Here is a 22659-nt window from a genome sequence, read left to right as displayed (position 1 = left end):
CTAGCCTAGATCTAGGCCTAGGCCTTTGGCCTATATGCTCTCATATTGATCATATGGCACATCACTTTTTGAGAGGCTCATGTAACGCGTCTCTCCGCACCAACTCTCTCTCTGCCACCTGCCCCACCTCGCTCATCACTGGACTGGTCAATCACAATGCCGCACTGCTGACTGCCTGTTTGGAGCCCGCCTACAGCCCCCCCCAACCCCCTTCTCCCCAACTAGAACTCTCTAGATCTTTCCTGCTGTATCTGAATTCAGGCCTTTCCTTGCCCCGCTAAACCCGAGCACAGGTAATTGAGCTTACATCGTAAAAATAAGGGATCCCGGTAAGGTCCCGTTGTAGGGATGGTCCCACTGTAGCGGATGCCGCTATAGTCATGTTCTACAGGACAATTTAAGTCAGAAGGTTCATTTTTCTCTAAATGTATCTTCCCTGAGATCAATGATAGTGATAGCTTACTGCTGGTTATTCAGCCCACAGTGCCACTAACATACAATACTCTAGAGGGTCCCCCCCCCCCCTTGCTTTTCTGGATGTCTCATATTGTTCACATTTTGCACTTCTGTATGGCTTGACTCATTCGTTTTTCGTGCTCACCTCACCTTTAAGAGTAACCTTGTTCAGTTTCTGACAATACAAGAATGTTTCTAGTTTTAGTTTGTTTTGATAGGACTGAAAAATAGGTCTCATGCATATGGCAGATACCTTGTCATCAGAAATTCCAATAAAATAAATCCTGCAAAAAGAAGATCAATAAGATCTCTTCCAAAACGCTGAAGAAACTGTTCAGTTCAGTTATAATATGTGTCACGACGCGGTGGAATCAGGCGTTCGTCAATTTTGGGGCTTAAGGAGTTAGTTGTATCATCTTAAAGCCTGTCCATTTGCCTTGCTTTTGATTTTAAAAAATATCCATTTATCTTGGATACAAGTAGAGATATTGGCGAATTAAGGAGGAGGGGTCGCCTCGTTTCAGAAGTAAGAATAGTGAGACTTTGGCCGCCAAAGTTGAGTTATTTTCTGACCTTGAGAGTCTGTGGAAACTGAAAATTGACATATTCTTTTATGCCTTTGATCAACGTTTTTCAGTAAAATCCACACAGAATGTTTTTTAAAGGGCATGAAAAGTGTTGATCCAAAAAACAAAAATTCGATAAAATTAAAAAATCCGAAACATGCTGATGAAGGCCAGTTTCTTGATTTTTATGCGTAAGATATTAGGCCTAATACTAAATTCTAAATTAGCAACTAGCAATCCGAAGGGCATGGAAGACAATGCCCGTAGGGTCAAATAGCAATGAGGGCCTATGTGAGGCATTGGGGCGAAATCAGGCGATCGTCAAAATAATGAAATCGAAGAAACTGTCAATTTTCTTCCTGTTAGGCAATTTTTATTGAATTTTTACTTTTTGACACACCACATTTATGTCCTTTTAAAAGCATACATTTGTGTGGTTTTTAGTTGAAAAAGTTGATTAAGGGCACAGAAAATGTAAGTTTACAGTTTCCAAGGACTCTGAAAGATTTGGAAGTCAATAAACTAGGGTGGCCATTTTCTCGCTAATGTTTGTATTTGCCTCCGACACCAGGCGACCTCCACCTCCTTCAAATATAAATAAGTTGCCTTTTACTTTTATTTAAGATAGATGGGTAACTTTTTCATCAAAAGAAAGACAAATGAACAAGCTTTAAGGGGAGGAGCGACCCTTGATTTTGCAGATTTTGGGTCAGGCCATGCACATTTTATGTTGGCTGATTTTTGAAGATCAACTAGTTTTTTGTCTAAAAATAGCATGGATACAGTTGAGAAAGACTTTATTCTCCAGGTAAATTGCCTTTAAAAACATAAGGATGGATTAATATAGTGAATTTTCACAATTATTGTCGGTTTTCGCAAAATGTAATTTTTGTGCAGTTTTTTCCCTACTCCTTCCTTAGTTTTCATCCTTTTGACATGAAACTTTCAGGAAACATAGATGGCAAGGCTGCCATCAATGCAACAGAGAGATATTTGCGACAAAAATAATACTTTTCCATTGGCAAGCGATTACGCAACCTAAATTTAGAAAAAGGTTTTTTATACTTGGGAAAATTCTCATTTTTTTTCTTTTCTTTTGCATTGATTGAAAAAAACTTGCTGTTACTCTGATAGTGTCTGGTTCAGGTATACTCTCACCAAATTTGGTCTGTAAATAAAAAAGCCTTAGGGATTTGAAATTCAATGTTTATTTTCAAGATGACGGCCGTTTCCATAGCAACCGCTGTAGCTGTGCCAAAATAAAATTGCGTATCAAGAGATTTTACTATGTCTGACTTATATGTGTACATAGATTTGATCTTGGGCAACAAACATAGAAAATGGTCCTCAAGGGTAGCTCCTCCCGTTAAGATAACTACAGTAGTCTCCGTCTAAACGCATGGTGCTCGGGAGGGCTCCTAAGCGTGTGTTTACAGGGAGCGTGGGTTTACATGAACCTTTGCAAAGGGAGGAAGGGACGTGCAGTCATCTCAACTCCTCATTAACTCTAGTGACCTCCCTTGGAGGGAGGGGGTCTTTTTGGCAGATAATGTGACGGCACGTGACTGTTTTGTGAAGGATTCCCAGACTGGGGTTAGGAATACAAAGGCGTTGAATGGGGGAGGGGCAGGGGGAGAGGCAGACTCAATGTAATTAATTATATTATTATGCACTATAAACCTCGGGAACAGATAGCGCAGGAGGAAACTGTTGGCGATAGTCATAGAAACGACAGCTCAGCCACGTGGCTTTCCAAGCGACCACCTCCGACCGTAAATTCACGCAGAGTCATTCTCTACATTCAGAGAAACATTTCTCTTGTGATTCGTTGACCAAGTACAGTCCATGCCGGCTTTAAGCACGGTCATCGGGAGAAAGCATAAGCATGCTTAAAAATGAAGCGTGCTTGAGTGCGAAGTAGACATAATCCAGAGATTTTCAGGTAGAAAATTTCACGTGCTATTTCCCTTTGTTTGTAAGTAGGCCTATAGCGGTCCCGCAAAAGTGTGCACTGGTATTTTTGCCCGTCATGGTAGTTTTTGTTTGCTTGTTTGTTTTTGTTTTGTGGTCGAATAGGAAATGAAAACTTAATTTAGACGGCCAGTCACGATGGAGCACACTAGGCCTACATGCTGCCTGTGCGTACCACTGCCCGCTGTGCCACATTCATACCACCGCCTTCATCCCACCTCGCGCGTGATACACAATCAGAATTAATGGATAGCGAGGGTCAAAGGTGAAATCGCAGCCAGCCGCCCTTTCTCGTCTCCCCGACTCTCTTTGTATTTTTAAGTCTGTGTGTAACTTTGCCCTAGGCTAGATCCTATGTCCACGCGCGCGGTTGTGTGCATCTCTCTGCCTTCCTCTCCACCCGTGAGAGTGTGTGTCTCCATCACTGGCATCACTTGCGTTCTCTGTGTTTTTCTTAACACACTCCACTGCTGCAGTGTAGACTGTGTTCGAACTTCGATGGGTCATCGTGAAAGTATTGACGGTCTTGTTGTAATGAAGTGTGCCTAAAGCCGAAGTTACCGTGCTTAAAGGCATGTAATTTATATAGCAAAAATTCGGTAAGAGCCGTTTAGCGTGCTTAAGTCCGAAACGTGCTTTAAGCCGGCGTGCTTATAGCCGGCACAGACTGTACGTTATAAGTTCTTTGAGCGCAGCAGATTAGGCTTACTTGTCTAATCTTTTATCCTCTCTAGATCTATTGTTTTACGGCATTTACACGTATCGCGCATCAGGCCTAGATCTAACTAAACATTACAAGCAGTCACTCAAACACAAGTCAGAAACCTTCTCTCAAAGATACATTTCCAGTGACCAATCAAAAAACATTTCAGTCCCCCCCCCCCCCCCCCCCCCCCAACATTTCAGCGACCAGACCTAGATCTAGATGTCTGTGGAAAGTTGGATGTGAAAACGCTGTCCATCACTCTTTCTTAGGCTTGTCTTGTGCAGATTGTAGTGAAAATTTCCCCTTGTCAAGCTTAACCTGTCAGCGTGTTTCGCAGATCGGAGTGTGCGTTTAGAGGGAGTGACCGAGCGTTTGTACGTCTAAATTATATAGTAAAAAACCCGTCAGATGACGAAAGCGTGCGTTTGAGCGGAGCGTGCTTTTGTAAGACGTGCGTTTAGGCGGAGACTACTGTACCAATAACTCCTCATGCCTAAAAATTGACGGGCGCCTGATTCCATCGCGTCATGACACACATGATTATTTAGGACAACAACAAAAAAAATTTTCCTCGGAGTCTTGGCCAAGGAGGAACAACAAAGGAGAAAGCAACACAACAAAGATTTGGTGATTTTTTATTTTTGTGTGTTCAGAACTGCCTTCTTGGACAATAATTTTGCTTAAAATGAACACAGAGTGGCATGACAGTCTAGCAAATGTCAATATGGCAGGTCTGAGCTTGGCACAATTATGCTAATAATGATTTGGTTCACAGTCAGTAGTAAAAATATAAGTTACATTTATGATGATCCTTGTCCATCACCATAGTTGAGTTCCACAAACCCAGCTGGTTTATAAGAGCTTCCCGTCTTCCCAAGAATGGACATAAATTTGAATCGTTCACCCATCTGGTCTGGTGAAGTGAGCATCTTGAACCCTGAGATCAGGCTGGGCCAATGTTCTTGGCTAGATTTCTGAAGTAAAGCCTAAAGAAGAAATAAAAAGTATCAATTAAAAAAAAATAGGAAACAACTTTTCTGAGTACATCCATGGATAAACAAATGACAAAAGGCACCTTGGAGAGAGTAATGTAAATGTAGAAAAAAATACAAGGAACAAGTGGATAGTAGACATTTGTACTGGTGATTGTCTTGGACAGGTGGCTGTTAGAGCCAATTTGGCTGTAATGCCTGTAAATAAGTTTTTGAAAAACCATGGAAAAGTGTGGAAAGAAGCCCAAGAACCGAATAATGAATAAACAAACATGAGACTGCCAGTGGTAAAAGAATTGGGAACGAGGCCGAAATATTCGTAGTATTACTAAGGCGACCTGAATTTTCTTTTTGAATTCATGCAAGCATGAGTTGAGAAATTCAAAAAGATTTTTGAATATTACAGTGGAAACCCTGAATCGCGAACAGTTGAGTTTGGGTAGAATAAGATCTGTAAAATCAAAACGGAAACAAAAGCAAGTTTCACAAATACTATTGACAAAGAACTTGCCTGCAAACGCACTCCAATGCCCATATTTATGAGGTACTTTTCTTGAGTAACTGGACCAAAAACATCCACTGCAAAGAAATAAAATAAACAAACAAATCATACACTTGAAAGAATCCGCAAAACTATTATAAATCATTCAAGTTACCATAGACTCTCAACTTACACTAACTAAGCGCTCTTCTCCTTTTTTCCGTCCCCCTGACTGTTATATGTTAGTGTAGTCGGCTGCTGATTTTTTCAACCTGCAGTGCAACTGAATTTCATTTATGTACCATATTTCCTATATCTTATGGCTCCATTTCAGGCAGCCACATTATTATTTCGAAAGAAAGGTACTCTTTATTTTCATTAACTGACTGGAGTATATTTTACAGCTTGGATTTGAACTAATTTTGAAGTTTGTCTGGGTGGTGGCCAAAGCCTACTTTTATTACTTTATTACTCTAAGCTATTTCAAGACCAACAAGGGGTTTTAACATGCCCAATTTGCACACGAAACCTCTCAGGGTTTTTTTTCTCCTCTATTTGCGAAGACTACAGGCTAGGTGCTCCATCTTGACCATTCAAAGATCAGAGGTGTAGCTGAAAGACAGCAGTAAAGCCCCGGTTACATGCAACGATAAATTGTACAAAAACTGGACGATCTATAGATCATGAGACAAATCATCAGGTGTAACCACAAAATTGTCCAAAGTTAGGACGATGGTTTGGAGACTCGGTCGAGAAATCAAGCACTGCTTGATATTTTCTGTGCGATCATGGTCAGATTTGAGGGAGACGAGCTGTGACATAGAATCACTTTGAAATTTGCTACCGCGTAGGATTAAACTTAGGGCTCCAAATTTTAAAAATAATTATCGCATGTAAAAACTGATTTCATATTCGGAATCTGCATCTCAAAATAAGCAATGCTGCTCATGGGGAACCTGATTTGATGCGTTTTTATGTATATTTTAGCAATTTTATTATTTAATTGATTGTCAACTGTGAAGTTGTGTATCAAGGTCACCCGGTGCGTTGCACATCTGCTGTCAAGTCAATGACTAGGGATCTCCCTGATTGAAAGAAAACTGGAAGATAGATTAAAACATCTAAACAGACTACACAGCTTGATAAAACGGACAGTTCTCGCATAAAACGAATCTGACACAATTTATCGTTGTGTGTAACCGGGCAATAAGAGGGACCTAAGAGTAGCAACAGAAATAGGAGTAAGGCAGAGAGGAGCACAGAGGAGTGGGAGGACAAAGTGGAGATGAAAGCAGAGAGACTAGAGAACAGGAAAGGAGGACAAAGGAGAAAATTGCAGAAAAAAATGTTCTAATCGCTAGCTGTCAGGTTTAAATCCTGGGACCTTATGACAGAGAGGCAGACACCATACCTCTATACTGCAGGAGCCCCACTACAAGTATTTAAGTGGATCTGATGCAAACAAAGAGAAATCTTAACTCATTTTGAACCATGCCATCTTATTCACTTCCTCAATATCAAAGTGATTGAGTCTACAATGGAAACAAGACGGGAAACGAAGGATCAGCAGTAGACAGTCTCAGCAAGTCTCCGGTCCGTTTGCTCCTTTTTCAGCGCTTATCAACCATTAGTGTGGCAATGTGTTTCACTGTAACACAATCAAATTAAAGAGTTAACTCTTATCCTGCGTCTGTGCCCAGATGCGTATCTTATTAGCAACCGATTACGTCGAACGTGCCGGGCAGGCCGCCGGGGTCACTCAGTGTGTACTGTTGGTGTACAGCGTGCACGCCGGGAAACGTGTGTTTTCGCCATGAATACCACGGGAGTGTGTTAACTGATGATGAAAATAACGCTCTATCCTTCATAGCTTTCTAAAGTGTTACAAACACACGAATAACCCCCTCTCACAAGCTGATAAGACATTACGAGTAGTTACGCCCATTTGAATAACCTTTCTGGACGCTCTTGTTGTTATGAAGGACCTGAGGTTCGAAAGGGGATAATTTAGGTCAATTTCCGAATGTTTTACACTCAAATTGTTCTTTGTACCTGCACAAGGGTTCAAAACTATCAAACAAGCTCATTTTTTATCAGGTAGTATCATTTCATACAAAATCAAGCTCATTTGAAATATTTTGTATAGAAAAATGGAAGTCTTGTTTCCTGACTATCCTTTCGAGCTCCTCATGTCTAAGTGGGTCAATTTCTTCTATAATTTCATTGGACGAACATCTATAGCTATCAACTTGGCATGTTTTGAATGACACGTATGCCTCGATTACGAACCAACGCAGGTGGTTCTAGAAGAAGGCCACAAACGCACACAAACTCAAGCAGACTGACGCACACACACTTGACCTGCGTGAATGGGGATCCGACTCGGGACCCGAATGACACGTAAGAGGATGCGCACGCGCTCAGCCAGGGGCTACACTGATTCGGGACCAGAACGCAGGCGAGGTGCCGAAATAGGCTTATCGGGCTACATAAACCCGGCTCCCGCAGGATGAGGGTTAATAAGACACAAAATGCACAAACACTTACCATCAGCGTTGGTGAAAGATTTGAGATACGAGAAATCAACGTCAGCCGTCAAGTCTGCAGATCCAGGCTCAGAGAGCGGGTCTTCATGAAGCTTGTGTCTTTTAAAAGCCTGTGTGAAAATATGAAATACATATCAGATTAATTTCTGAAAGTATTACAACAAATCTTATCAAATTCATTTTTTTCTTTCTTGACCTTGCAGTAGTCAGCATCTCAAAAATGTTCATCCCATCGTACACAACGGCTAAATATTGTCTAGGTGATGCAAAGGCAGAAAAAGATAAGGAACAGACAGACCAAGAGTCAGAGGGACACTTTTTCACACTTAATCAATGTTTGCCAACCATGTGTTGGTTCAAATATGATAAAATAATGATAATGATAAATTACACTTTTATTTGTCCCAGAAGGGCACTTTGTTTTACAATGGCAAACATTCATACATAAATACATGATTATAGATATGTACATACATAAATACATACATGCATAAATACATACATAAATACACACTATTACACAAATACAGAACAGTTTACAAACAATGCCACTGTCGGTCGCCACTGTGCAGCGCCCTGAAATTTGAGCTAGGGTTGTCGTGTCTTGCTCAAGGACACACTCCAGTGACCACCCATCTGATCCCCGTGTCACCGACACTTGCTTGACATTGCTTGAGTCAAAACTCATTACTCACTTAGCCACTGGAGCCCCCCGTAGTAGAGCTTATAGTACAGTAAAGGTCATTGAAGAGTGTCCTTATAAAAACATGCTGCATACATTAAATCTGCTGTTACTATTTATCACCACAGTGATAATCTATTTAAATTTAAACCTTTACATTGTTTCTTCTCTCTTTATTTTCCTTCTGCCCCCCCCCCCCTCCCCAGCCTTCTTTCTTTTTCCATTTCCCAAATTTAACTTTGTACAAAAACATTTTAACCATATTGTAGATCTCAACTCTAAAATCCTACACAAAAGATTCTAAGAAAAAAAACAAAATCTTGATCATGCTGCCAAATACAGACTCAGCAGCCTAACACTGAGTGACATGAAAATATTCCTCAACTACAGAACTTTCATACTATATGCAGATCCTCCAATGTGTTAAAACTCTCAATGAAACATTAAAGTTAAAGGGAGATCAGTTTGATTTACCCTGAGTAAAATCTTACCCTGAATGTATCCCCTTTTTCTCCACTGTGTCCATAGTCAGCAAGCAAAGCCATCCCACCATCAGATTGGATACGCTGGCAAATTTCTTGTACTGTCAGTCCAGCACTGGGGCAAACCTCAATGTGATTTCTCTGTTCCTCAGACTCCACCTATCAAATTGTGAAAGATATGCTTATGTTATAAAATTATTCAGAATGTAATTGTACTTGTCAGTGGGTAAGTGGTTAGGCTCTCAAACTCAAAACCATAAGGTCGTGGGTTCAAATCCCATCAGGGGCCCGACATTGTGTCCTTGGGAAAGGCACTTTACGAGTACACTAAATTTCCTCAGGTGGAAATGGGTACCCTTGTACCTAGCTATAGAAGAAGAAAGAGATGAAAATAGCAATCAAAAGTTATTCTTCTATAGCAATTAATTCTCAACATATAAAAAAGTGGAAATTCTTCTCACTAATTCATATTTAATACAGACATGCATAACACAAAATCATTTAAAAACAATACAGTAGTTTCCAGTTAATAGCACGCACTTCAGGTGACAAGATGAGCATACCCTTATGTGTACACAGTGCTGTTAAGCTAATTTTGACATTTTGAGGGAGAGTAATCAAGAGTGAATCCCCTCACAACTGATCTCTTGCTGAACGTTGCGTTGCATAATTGACCTAATCCCGAGGTGAAAAGTTTTCCTATGCTAAACTATCACAGACAGCCACCATCCTAATTATGGCACTCACAGCCCCCTCACGTTGTTCGCCCCTCCACATACAGCCAGTCACTTTCCTCGTTGTGCAATTCTTTCTCACACCTTGTCTTTATATGTGTATTTTTCTCCATTGGCAAAGCTGCAATTTCGTGTAACAAAGGAGGGCATGTGGCGTCTTGCTTCCTTTCCATTGGTACCTCATTGTGAAATGAGTCATTTTGTGGCTGATCTGCTTCCGACACTAGTGCAGGAACAATCATGCTATTAGACTAAATTGTTGTGGAATGTTCACTTATGAGTGATCATTATATATAATATATAGTATAGGAAAAATTTGGTTCTGTACTGCCAGCGTACTTTCAGGTGTATAATACTTTTATCTGACATACTAATAACTGTGGAGTACCTGTATATTTCATATTTAAATATTCATCACTTACCATTTGCAAATTGAAAAAATCCTTTTTCACTAGGACTCTAACAACACAAAACTTGTGCACACAATGATTTTTTTTACATCCAATACATCGAGCACACTGCACACACAGCTAAAAACTGACTTTTTACAGACCTGTAATAAGGCAACACTAGCAGGAGTTTTTCCATGTGCCAGGACAAATCTCAGAGCATCAGGATTGCCTGGATCTTCATCAACAAGGACTTCACGCCAGCCAGCTTCAGTTTTCTAGAGATGTGGGAACAAGAGTCATAAAAGATACAATTTTCTTGAGCACAATGGAACCAAAACATTTGTTTCTAAAATTATATTTCTGATTTAAATCGTTCAATATAAGCTAAAATTTTATCATCAACAACTTTCTAACCCTTGTTACCTTTGAATGGAGTGGCAATTATTATTAAGCTATCATCATTTGAAGTGTATGTAAACTGGGGATGGGGGAAGTTCAAGTCTTTTGCATGAAAACCCCATGTAAAAATACAGTGAACATCATGGGGTTTTCTACAAAAACATAAAAGTAAGGAGAATTTATATATATACATTCACTTGCCTCTTCTTACAGGTGAAATATTACTCAGCAAAATCTGTTTTGCTTTAGGCTGGGAAACATGAAACTAAATCACGAATGTCATCAAAATTGTCAGGTAAGAGTTGTATTTTCAAAATAAAGTATATAGTATGAGCAGACAAAAAAAGTGGAGCAGACTTGCACTTGGCGAAAAAAAATACATATAAATCTTGAATAGAAGTCGAAATATTTCTGATTAAAGGAGGTGGGGGTCACCTGGTGTTGGAGGCAAAATAAGCAAGTAAGTGGCTGCCAAAATTTGGTGATTTCCAAAGCTTGAGTGTCATTGGAAACTGTAAATTTACTTTTGTGTCTATGATAAACTTCTTACAGTAAAACCCACGCAGAAATGTATTCCTAAATAAACATATAAAGGTAAAAAGCAAAGTTGTTCCCGCATCCGATCCGGACATTGGGGATTGCTTTGTTAGTGAGACAACTTCCTGGGCCTTCGGCATATTGTTGTAGGGTGGCCAATTCCTTTCCACGCTGCCTTTACTTCCCCAACTTGAAGTCAGGTACCCATAACTGCTGGGTAGGCAGGAGGGGGTGAAAAAAATCTGTGTCCGAACCGAGGCTCGAACCCCGACTTTCCGATTCGGATAAAAGTATTGAGCAAAAAAAAGAAATTTGGTTTTTAAAAAATGCCCAACGACCACAAAAATGCCAATTTCCTTCATTACAATATTTCGATGAGCACCTGTTTCACCACACTGCCTCAAATATGCCTTCTGTAATTTAGTTAGTTACAATTCAGCATTATTATCAAATATAACAACTAGGACAGCGAATGTCACTGACAATATAACAGAGTAGATTAAAAATAAAAACAATGACTCATCATAATGAAAAAAAAAGAAGAAAAATACAAATGCTCACTCACAGAAGCATGTACACAAGCAGAGATAAAAAAAAAAAGTACCTGAAACTTGTGAATGGGCAATGCATCAAGAAATTCGTGTGCGATAAAGCAGGACAGGCCTTGCGGGACATCAGCCAGACTTCGGTACCAAGACACATCAATGCCATATTTGGACGTAGCATTTCTATATGCTCCGACACAATCTGAATCTCCTTCTTCTACTTCACTGGTATCTTTACCTGTAAGCTTTGATGCTTGCATTTGGCCAAGGGCTGGACTGACTTCTACTAAATGCAAACTTATTTTATCTTTGATGCTTGGAAATTGGCAGAATACCTGAGGAAACAAAGAATATCCCCATACAGTACACAGCATATATAGGCATTTTTTGGTGCGTGGAATGGGATTAACATAACCATTTTTTTAAAAAATGAAGCATATAGAAAAATAATGTTTGAAGTGCTTACATCGTCAGTTCATGCACCTGACATCAACTAATAAACTGAACAAGTGTACAGAATACACTAAAATAAGACCTTTTTTTGTTTTACAAAGTTTCATGATATTACTGCAGTTGAATTGCAGTTTACTATACAGTCAACCTGAAAAAATGTTATATCTAACCTCATGAAGTTATAGACAATCATTTTTTCATAACATCCGACAGAAAATAGAAGAAGAAGAGAATAACAACAGAGCACCAAACAACCACCTGCAGTACGCCTACTGTGATCTGGCTCCATCTCTGCAAACAAATTTTTTAAACTAAATTTTCATTTCCCTGAAGATTTCGATTGATTTCGTTTTCTATTCTGATCAACAGACAAACCCATCCAAGACGACCGTCTATTGCCACGGACAAAAGTTGTCATCTTACACAGTCCTCTTAGCCAGTGAATTATAATATATAGTAAAAATGCAAGATGGGAAGAGGTTGTTTGTAAACAATTGTCTCGGACAGATCATCGTTAAATCAGTTTTGACTGTAACTTTAATTCCTCACGTTTTAAGCAAGAATTGAGAATACCAAGATTTTGTATCCTTGAGAAATTGGTGGGTCAACAGTATCAAAAAGTATCCAACTTACCCTGAGCATGTCATCTGCAAGAGTTCCTCTCCCTGGACCAAGTTCAACCAGCTGTAGAGTTTGACCATTGTAGTTGTTCATCCATTCATTCACAACCCATACACCAAGCATCTGAAATATGAATTTCATTTGAAAATTCAAAGTGCTTTTCAATACCGTGCCTCTGAAACATAATACACAAAAGTTACATCCTTTTGGACTGTTTTCCTCTACCTCTGTTGTGCATCTCTCTCTCTCTCTTGCCCTTTTTTTAACTCCCAGTGGAGCATAAGCCATCAACAACATTACTCCAGCGAAGTCTGCCCTAAGCATCCTTTTCTAGCTGTTTCCATGAAGTCCCCGCTTTTTCAATTTCCAATTGTACCGCTCGCCACCATGTCATCTTTGGCTGTGGTGCATCACCTTTTAAGTATTTTGGGGTGTATTTTCCATTGTTATTTCCAAACTGCTCTCAAATAAATGAATGATTGATAAGTTTGATATGTTTTGTATATTCAAAAAGAAAGAAAAATTTATGTTCAAAAGAACACAGGTATCTTTTGTTCATGGAATGCATGAAACCCAAAAGGGCTAATATATGTTTCTTTATATATACATGTCTTTATAAATAATTTTTATTCTGTTTTTAACCCTATCCGTATGCCCTGGGGTCATTTTGTACCCCCGGGGTTGTATTCTTCACATTTTAGAATACTTCTAGTACGAAGATCTCTTTGAAACTTTCAGTATTTCTCAAAAAATCATTTTGACAGTCTGCTATGTAAAGCGTACGGATCAGATTAACGAGTAAATTTCCTCTTTGGAAAGAGGTGGCACAGAGTTCCCCACGTCGTATGGATACGATAGTAAAACAAGACGTACGAAGAGGGTTAATAATTCAGAAGTCCTCCACAACCTTGAAAAAGCGGACTTACCTCTCCAAACATCTGGCTGACTTCAGGAGAAGTGATAAAATCTCCATCCTTCCCAAAGACATCTTTATGCATGTAATAACCCTAGGTGAGAAAAGAAAGTTAATAACTAATAAAAGAACTCAAGCAACATGTAAGAAAAAGAGAAACATGTACTGTACATGTCTGTGGGTGTTCACTGATATGTGAGCCGGTCTACAAAGGAAATAAAAAATTTGTCGCCTCAGGACCATTTTGAGTTTTTGTGCTTTTCTGAATGCTGGTGAAAAAGTAAGAATTGATAAAAAAAAGTGTTCAAAATTACACTATTGTTCCTGAATGAAAATGGAAAATTAATTGAGAAAAAACATTACAAAGTGGTTTTTACAAGAAACAAATTTTAAATTCTATTCTAAAATCATTATGGAATCCCTGGATATGATAAAAATTAACCAGAATTGGCCTCAGCAATTATTTTTGACGATATTTCGGTTCAAATTTAAGCGACAAGTTCTTACTCTTTATCTCCGTCAAGCCACTCCGAGCAGCTCTCGGCCGGAACCGCTGTGCCGGCGAGCCGCTGCTCAGGCACATTCCTTTACGATGACTTCGGCATCAAATTATTGTTCGACTCTTTTATCGACTTTTATTTATTAGATGAAAAACTATCAAAACAGGTTCACTTGTTTTGATTTAATGACCAATTTAGTGACACTTTCGTCATTTTTAGATTAAGAACCAAAAAAGGCCCTGGCATAGTGGGTTTACCCCCTTCGGAGTTAATTTCCTCAAACCGGCATATAGAGTGCCTACAAAAATAGATGAGAACATTGCCGGGAAAACAACCCTCTATGCTTCATTCATTCCTTTGAATTATCAGGCCTACCAGATATGCAGAGAGGTAGCACTGACAATTGTGGAACTCAATCAATAAGATGAAGAAGTCAATCAATCACATCATGGAACAGGTTGAGTAATATTACTCTTTTATAGCAAAACTAATGCATATTTTGGAAAACAAGTTTCTTTAAATGACAGGTTGTTTGGCAGCAGGCCAAAATAAAACAAACAGCAACCCCAAGCTGCAATGATATGAATGTCCAAAAAGTTATTTGAAATTTTGGAGAAAATACAACCCGGAGAACTTACAGAATATGCATTTGTTAGGACTTCTTTCATGTAATCTGCAACTGGCATGGGTCCATTGGATTTTATTCTCGCCTTCAGATGCTTCAAGAGTAAGTTTTCTGGCTGAGCTTGAGTAGTGTAATATCGACAGCGTTTTGTACTCTCCAGCATGCCAGGAAGACTTTGATTATAACACGCTTCTGAAGTGTGTCGGGAAGCCAGTCTTGGTGACATCCATGAAGCAGCCTTGCATATTCTCTGGGAGACTGACCACGTTATCAGGTGTTTCCCCATTGGTCCAGAGAAACTGCTTTTTTAGTTCACTACTGTCTGAAAGTAATCAGGGCAACAGGTTAAAAATTATACATTGGTTTGGGACAAAAAAACCACAAGCATTGATGATCGGTGATGACATTTTTAAGAACAGTGTCACACATAAAAACAGTTATTAATAAAAAAAGCAGATAAAAATAAAATGGTGGTTAGCGTCTTGTTTAGGAACAGCAGGTCTTGCTTTTATAACAAATCTCTGTAAGGAATACAGTTTTTTAAAAAGTAAGGCCCTCAGTTTACCTTTAAAAATCATTTTGAGGTCAAAACTAAAAGTGATGTCAAGAATGTTCATTGGTCACTTACCAATATTCGCAATCAAACATGTAACCCACTTTCAGTTGATTCATCCATGAAGAAAAAAATGCTGGGTATGGCACACTTATAATGCAATGTAAAATGATCATAAAGCCCTATATTATATAGTCAAATACCATTATGCACACTCGGCAGATAATGATAACTATTTTACAAAAACTAAACAAAAAAGCAAGCCTGCCTTGTGTGGTAGCACAGAAAAAAAATCTTATTTTATCTCATTCAAATTATTATGACTTTATTAAATTTTATGCCATCAATTTTAGCTGTCACAGACTTAAGAAATAATTGATAGTGGAATAAACTGTTACGACTAACTAGATAGAGAGAGAATATATTTATATATGTGATGTTCATTTGCCCTTCGATTGCCCATAATGGCAATGCTTGTGATGATAGACAATATAATATTAGGTAAATTTTTACTTTCACTCCCGCACACAGATGCACTGTTTCAGGGGTCAAACTGCAGTTCTGTTTGCTGCAGATCACAAATAAAGCCACTAAAACTAAAACTGTCGCAAATCAATTATTTTCAAAAAAATTTCAAATCTAACTGTAAAATATCAAATTATGGGTTAAAACAGGGGGGCATGCCCCCTGTAACCCCCCAGATTTTCTTTTACCTCAGGGGGGCAGGCCCCCCTGCCCTGGAACCCCACGATTGGTCTAAAGCACGTCTACCTCGATTGGCAATCGAATATTTCAAAAACTATTAATTTGCGACGGAAATGAAGTTGATATTCGTCGTGTTCAGCGCATCAATATTTAGAAATCTAGGAGAAAATGGACAACTGGTAGTTAAGTGTGAAACGGGAGGGAAAGTAAGAAAATACCTAAAATATAAATGATTTATTAATTAATTTATTAGGAGTGAAAAGTTCAGAAAAGGAGCCCCATGGAAGTAAACATGCTGGTATAATAAAAAACATCTAGAACAACTGCATGAGTCCTTATTACAGTGGAACCAGTAAGACAGCCACCTATTGCCAAGGAGAAACGTGGCCATCTTCCATTTTTCAAACAACAATCAAACTAGATCTAATATCTAGATCTAGATCTAATCTAGATCTAGAATCTAGATCTAGATCTAATCTAGATCTAGATCTAGACTAGAGGTCAAACTTGAAACAAGCTTGTAAGAGAAAGTAACATTTATATAAGGCATATACACATCGAGCCACATAAAAGTTTGGAACTAATATCTACATCTAGATCAGCCTTTTTTAAAACTTGATCTAGATCTCTAGATCTAACTCTTTGGCGGTAGCACATCGATACAGAACTGCCGAAACAGAAAACTCTCCAGATCTAGATCTAGTTCTAGTTCTAGATCTAGATCTAGATCTAGATCTAGATCTACTTTCACTTTCAAAATTACTTTTAGGGCCTAGATCTACTTGATTGACCGCCAGACCAAGCCAAGAGTATGAGTATGATGATGTGTTCTTCAAGAATCTACTTGCATTTGCATCGCCACTCTATCACACCTCTGTTAGCAAAGAATCGAGGGTGCATCCATCAAACTAAGTTTACTAAGGGTTGGTTCACCTAAAATATGGACCCAGAATATTACACGGTCCTGTGAAGGAATCTCGCGAAGATCTTTTTAGCTGATGGTTGGTTACCAGAGAAGCTTACAAATGTCACTATGCCGCATAACACTTGCGTCTGAGAGTGAATGCCCTTGAACACTTTATTTCAGAAAATTGTTACACATACCGAACTATAACAGTGTTTGTATATTTTTTTTTAAACAACAAAAAACATACAATTTACATCAAAAGAACAAATAATATCATTTCAAACTAATTTTTTAAATTCCTATATTTTGTAAAGGTTTTCATACTCAATAGCGGGGAAAACACGCAAGCAGTGATTCAGCTATTATAGTTCGGTTTTTAGATGAGCAGAAAACTCATGGCCTTGACCTACAGACTGATGACCGACGAGTGAGGAGGCCACTGCCACCACCTCACAATAGCCACCACCCACCTTGTCACTGTCCGAGACAAACACATAGATCTACATACAGAACAATTAGATCTAATCTTTCAGAGGAGCCCACACCCTCTCTAGATATGGATTCATCGACCAGTAAGGTATGTGCACTCTGCTTTTGTTTCTGCTCGTCTCGTTTGTTTGTTTTTGACTTTCTACAGCTTTCTTCTGATCCCCCGAGCTCGTCAGCACGAGTGGCACTGTCACTGGACTGTAACTGTTGTGTGTCAAATCATTCGTGATTAGATTCTAGTTGTTCGTTCCCTTTCGCACCTCTAGCCTAGATCTAAATATTTCTTTCACTATCAGTTGACACTGATAGCATCGTAATGTGCTCATAATGTAGGCCATAGTATGTTCCCCCCCACTGATAGTAGACCTGGATCTAGTGATAGCTAGCTAGCTTAGTTGTAAAGGGAATAAAAATAGGCGATTGTCAATTTTTCATAGCCTCATCAGGTATGTTTCGCTTTGGTCCCTAACCCTAACCCTAACCTCAACCCTAACCTCAACCCTAACCCTAACCCTAACCCTAACCCTAACCCTAACCCTAACCCTGACCCTAACCCTGACCCTAACCCTAGCCCTAACCCTAACCCTAACCCTGACCAGGGTTAGGGTTAGGGACCAAAGCGAAACATACCTGAGGCTATGAAAAACGCACATCGGAATTAAACGCGGAAATCTTGACAATTGCCTAAAAATAGGGTAAGGGGGGGTCAGGCCCCATTGATAAAAATCTAGGTCTAGAAAACTACTGATTTGCGGTGGTTTTAAGTACTGAAATCGTGCTTAGCATGCAAAATTATTCTGTGATGCACCTCAAAAACTTTGCAAAGTGGTGGAGTAAAAAGTAAAGTTTTAAGTTTTTCCCGCATCCGATCCGGACATTGGGGATGGCCTTGTTTTGTTAGTGAAACTAACGTCCTGGGCCTTCTGCATATTGTGGTAGGGTGGCCACTTCCTTTCCACGTTGCCTTTACTTCCCCAACTTGAAGTCAGGTACCGCCATTACTGCTGGGTGGGCAGGAGGGGGCGAAAAAAATCTGTTTCCGAACGGAGGCTCAGACCGATAGTAAAAGTTTAGATATCTAGATCTAGATTCTAGATTGTTGAAATCAAATTAAATTCATGATAATGGTAGGTCTAGATTTTAGATATAGATCTACCTTAATGAACTTAATGTCTTTAGTGCCAGAAAACTCATGCTAAAAAAGCCACCACCAAAAACTTCAGTAAAATCCTGTTTTCTTGATGAAGAGTGAATATTTTTTAATGATAAATTGATTGACGTGTGTACATCTAGGACCTCCCAAGAAGACTCAGTAGACGACTTCACTTTTCAATGTTACTTGCCTCTCTCTCCATTGTGGACATTGGGGGAAGGGCTCTCGTGGCCTAGAGGTTAAGGTGTTGGCCTCTCATTCAAAGGTCCCTGGTTCGAATCCAGGTAGTGACCGAAAAATTTTCTTTCTAAAAAATTGTTTCCTTTCACCTCCTTTCCTGCTCTCTAGCAATGCTATGTCGTCTGCTTTCGTCTCCTCTTTCTTCTCCCACCCCCTCATCTCCTTTGCCCCCTCCTCTGGGCTCCTGACTCCTTCTGCAGCCTTTAGAACTTTGGGAACATGAACGTTGGTGCATATTATATATACTCAAAAAAGATCTGCGCATGTAATAAATTAATTAATTATAGAAAGCTGTTATATTTGCAACTTTATCCATCTGGCACACAATTCACTATGAAGTTATTCCTCCAAATACAACTTTATGTGTCTAATATAATCGGGATTCTCATATTTTCTCGAAAGTTCATAAAAATTACCTGAAAGTCTCTATGAAAAAGTATGACTTCTTGTAATTGGTTTTATAAGAATAATAATAATTTCTAGCTTTCCAGTGACACCAAATCAGCACCAGACTTCCAGTTTTTAATTTCGTTTCTATGACCATTTTCAATAACTAACAACGTTCTGATTTCTTTACATTCATGATAAGTGTTCGGGCATATTTCCGACACAAAAACAAAGATTGAATGTGTTAGCTGTCATCCATCCTTCAGATATTCTACACCACCACCATAGAAACTTTGATAAATTTTGGTGTCACTTGCTATGGTAGCAATTTGGGAAGGCAGCACATTATAAAAATATAAACAAGTTGATAATAAAGGCATCAAGACCAATTGGTAGAGATCTTAGTAACTTTGAATATCTGCACAAGACAAACGTTCTAAAAAAGGCGGAAATAATGCTTAGTGACCATTGCCATCCACTGACATCGGAATTTCAAATATCGACTTGCAGTTAACGATACATTTCCAAAAAAGCAAGAACAGACAGATATAGAAATTCAGTCGTACCAACTGCAGTGAGGTTTCTGAACACACAGTGCTACAAATGAAACAGCGAGAGGAAGAGAGAGAGAGAGAGAGAGAGAGAATGTTTTACGGAGCGGGTTGTCCCAGCTCGTGAGACATATGTACTAGGCTTAATGTCCTGTCTTGTTGTGCGTTTGCGTGAGTGCACCTTTTGGTCTAACTTTTGTAACGTCTACAGGCATTGTTAACGACCAAGACAAATTTCTCCCTGCGAGATGAATGAAGATTGTCATTGTCATTGTCATCACTGTGACAAAATGTCAGGTGGGACTTAAAGTAGAATACATTTTATATATATATACACATATATACAGTCGAACCTGTCAAGGAGAAAAGTGGCCGTATAAGACAGGTGGCCGTATAAGACAGGTGGCCGTCTTAGGCAGGACTGATCAAGATAAAGAAAACAAAGCATTCCTTTCTGAGAAAACAAACCCTCCCTTTCTGAGGTCCCAACCGAAGGTAGTTACATTGTTGTTGTTGTTTTTGCTGGGTTTTCTTTTCTTTTGTTGCTGCTTTTGTGTACCGGTGACAATAAAACGAAATGTGTCAGACAAGGAGGATCAAGTGTTATGGTAAAACAAACACATGCACTACCACTCGGAGAACAAGCAACGCTTTTGTCACAAGTTCATGCTGATGTCCATTGTTACTTTGTTACAGACTGGGTTAACAATGACCACTTATCTCACTTGCGATTTGTGTATATACATGGGTTCTGGGCGAGGCTAATGGGCTATGAGGGATCACACGCTTCCCTCCCCAGCAGCTGAAAATTAATTTTGTTACCTATTGGTCAACAGTGGGAGGGGCCTACGCAACATGATCAGTTGGAGGGACAACCTAACTACGACAGGTTTTTGGATTATGACGGCTCGCCCACAACGCCAGGGGCCAATGCTTGATTTATGTCAAAGGGTAATGGAGTCACTAAGGTGGCCGTCTAAGACAGGTGTTATTGCTTTGTGTGATAGGGGTTATGTGTTGAAATATGGTGGCCGCGGCCGCGTTGGACAGGTGCCCGTTTTACACTGTTAAATTATATAGAAAAAACGCAAGGGGGGGAATGGAAAGTGTCCGTTTGTTCAGGTGGCCGTCAGTTCGACTGTATATATATATATATATATATGGCAATAGACTGTCAGGTGGACTGGAACTACATATTGTCAGATTAGATATCTACATAGAGTGCTTCAGTGAAAAGAAAATTACACTTATTATACAAAATAGTTAATGTACAGAGGTTTCCCCCAATTTGTTTTTTTTTCTGGGAGTGCATACAGACCCGGTAACCGGGAATTAAGTCACAAAGTATACAGACCCGATAAGGGAACTCTTTTTTGATTTTGGAGAGTTTCCAGCGCCCTCCTGGCTCAGGGTAGACCTAGGTTCTTCTAGATCTATGGTCTAGATCTAGGCAGACAAACTTAAATCTTTGATCTAGTTTCACGGCTAGCCTAGATCTAAATGAAGATTGCGGATGTCTTTTCGATGAACGATCGTTTTTCCTCCGTTTTGGAGTTGGAGGAATCACAATTTGAAGAAAAAAACAAGTTACAATGTCATAATTTCAATTGAGCAGCCCCCCCCCCCCTCTCTCTCTCTCTCTCTCTCTCTCTCTCTCTCCCCCCCCCTCCTCTCTCTCTCTCTCTCTCTCTCTCTCTCTCTCTCTCTCTCTCTCTCTCCCTCTCTCTCTCCCTCTCTCTCTCTCACACACACACACACACACACACACACACACACACACACACACACACGATTTCTACCGGGTCTGGGGGTTGAAACTTCCCGAAATCACAAAAGAGTTAACCTACCGGGTCTGTATACTTCGTGACTTTGTTCCCGGTTACCGGGTCTGTATACACTTCGTTTTTTTCTTGAGTAAATGCTATCTTGAGTAAAAAAAACACCTCTTCAAGAATAGACTTGGACAAGCAATGGTCTGCATTACTGGAAACACAAATCCAACGACATAGTGCAAATCAATCCTTTGAAGTCTAAATTGAAGATCTCTCCCACCAGCACTATCTTTAAAGGAGGTGATAACAATATGATGAAGTTCATCTTCACAGGAACAGTAATGCCATCTTCCCTGTCTTTACTACTACACGTTGTACCATTATTCTACAGGAATCCCTGATTTTCCGTCTCAATTTGGAAAAGTAATATAGTTCAGAACTCATATCTTCTACTTTTACTTTGTATAATTTTTGTACCTTTGCTGTTAATACTAAAAAGCACAAATTGTTTGCACTTATAATTCTATGATATTAAAATAAAAGAATTTCTCAGGGTATTAAAGAAAATCAGTAATATATTAACAATGATGATGATAAAATAATGATATAATAACAACAATAATAATAATATTGATAATAATAATAATGATAATAATCAACAGTGTCCAGGTTGTACATATAGTTGGTATTATCTTATTATGTACTATTCTGATTTTCAGTAGCTTCCCCTAGGTTTTGGTACAGTTTCTAACGGTGGCGTCGTTTCAAATTAGATTAAATGGAAAATGAATTTTATGTCACTTTTGAAATCATGACGTGTCAATGGCATTCTTTGTCATTCTTTCAAGTTATCTCTATTAAAAATTATGAATTTACTTCCCATGGCAAATGATACAATTATAAAAATTTAAGTTCGTCTGAACAAGAGTAGTTTTAAGATATATACTGAAAAAATAATGAGTTGTTTCCCTTGTAATGTAAGACTGAAATTATGGTGCATGAACCATGCACAAGCTAAAATACGTGTTGGTTTTCTTTTCTTTCTGGTGTGGGCACAGCTGTTGGCGCTTTGACTAAGACGACACAGTTGCCCCTGGGTGTATTCAGCTGTGTCGTCTGTTTGGGGTGTATCTAGACTCTGCTTTGACTTAACTGATAAGGGAAAAGCAATGCTGATATAATATTTAATATTGTTCCTCGTGTAAGGTACCCCCGGTGTTCCGCGTGATGTCTTGCTGTTGAGGGGTGTTTGTCTGCGGAAACAGTGCACATATTATTGGCTAGCAGTAGCATTGATATTT

General features: G+C 39.2%; 2 protein-coding genes across 5 annotated transcripts in view; one reads left to right on the top strand and one right to left on the bottom strand.

Annotated features, from left to right (window-relative positions):
- Positions 1 to 4318: 4318 nt before the first annotated feature.
- LOC101861528 (protein arginine methyltransferase NDUFAF7, mitochondrial) overlaps positions 4319 to 22659 on the bottom strand; it is a 21087-nt gene continuing 2746 nt past the window's right edge. Inside the window, exons 1-10 of one of the 4 annotated variants that reach the window (XM_035971595.1) lie at positions 16793 to 16923; positions 14615 to 14919; positions 13490 to 13570; positions 12576 to 12686; positions 11549 to 11824; positions 10170 to 10283; positions 8892 to 9041; positions 7720 to 7828; positions 5203 to 5270; positions 4319 to 4685 (exon numbers count right to left, since the gene is read on the bottom strand). In XM_035971595.1, the coding sequence (XP_035827488.1) occupies positions 4500 to 4685; positions 5203 to 5270; positions 7720 to 7828; positions 8892 to 9041; positions 10170 to 10283; positions 11549 to 11824; positions 12576 to 12686; positions 13490 to 13570; positions 14615 to 14887 (1368 nt within the window). In that variant the 5' untranslated portion in view covers positions 14888 to 14919; positions 16793 to 16923 and the 3' untranslated portion in view covers positions 4319 to 4499. The other 3 variants (XM_005105379.3, XM_013086443.2, XM_005105377.3) reach the window with 3 other exon arrangements.
- Positions 17174 to 22659, top strand: part of LOC101863923 (UTP--glucose-1-phosphate uridylyltransferase) — a gene marked incomplete in the record, with an annotated part of 68234 nt that continues 62748 nt past the window's right edge. The window contains 1 exon segment of the mRNA XM_013086442.2: positions 17174 to 17343. Coding sequence (XP_012941896.1) covers positions 17323 to 17343 — 21 coding nt within the window.

The sequence above is a fragment of the Aplysia californica genome, unplaced genomic scaffold (assembly GCF_000002075.1).
Source record: "Aplysia californica isolate F4 #8 unplaced genomic scaffold, AplCal3.0 scaffold00468, whole genome shotgun sequence".
Taxonomy (NCBI): domain Eukaryota; kingdom Metazoa; phylum Mollusca; class Gastropoda; order Aplysiida; family Aplysiidae; genus Aplysia; species Aplysia californica.
Note: the sequence above shows the minus strand (reverse complement) of the source record. Positions and strands in the feature narration are given on the sequence as shown.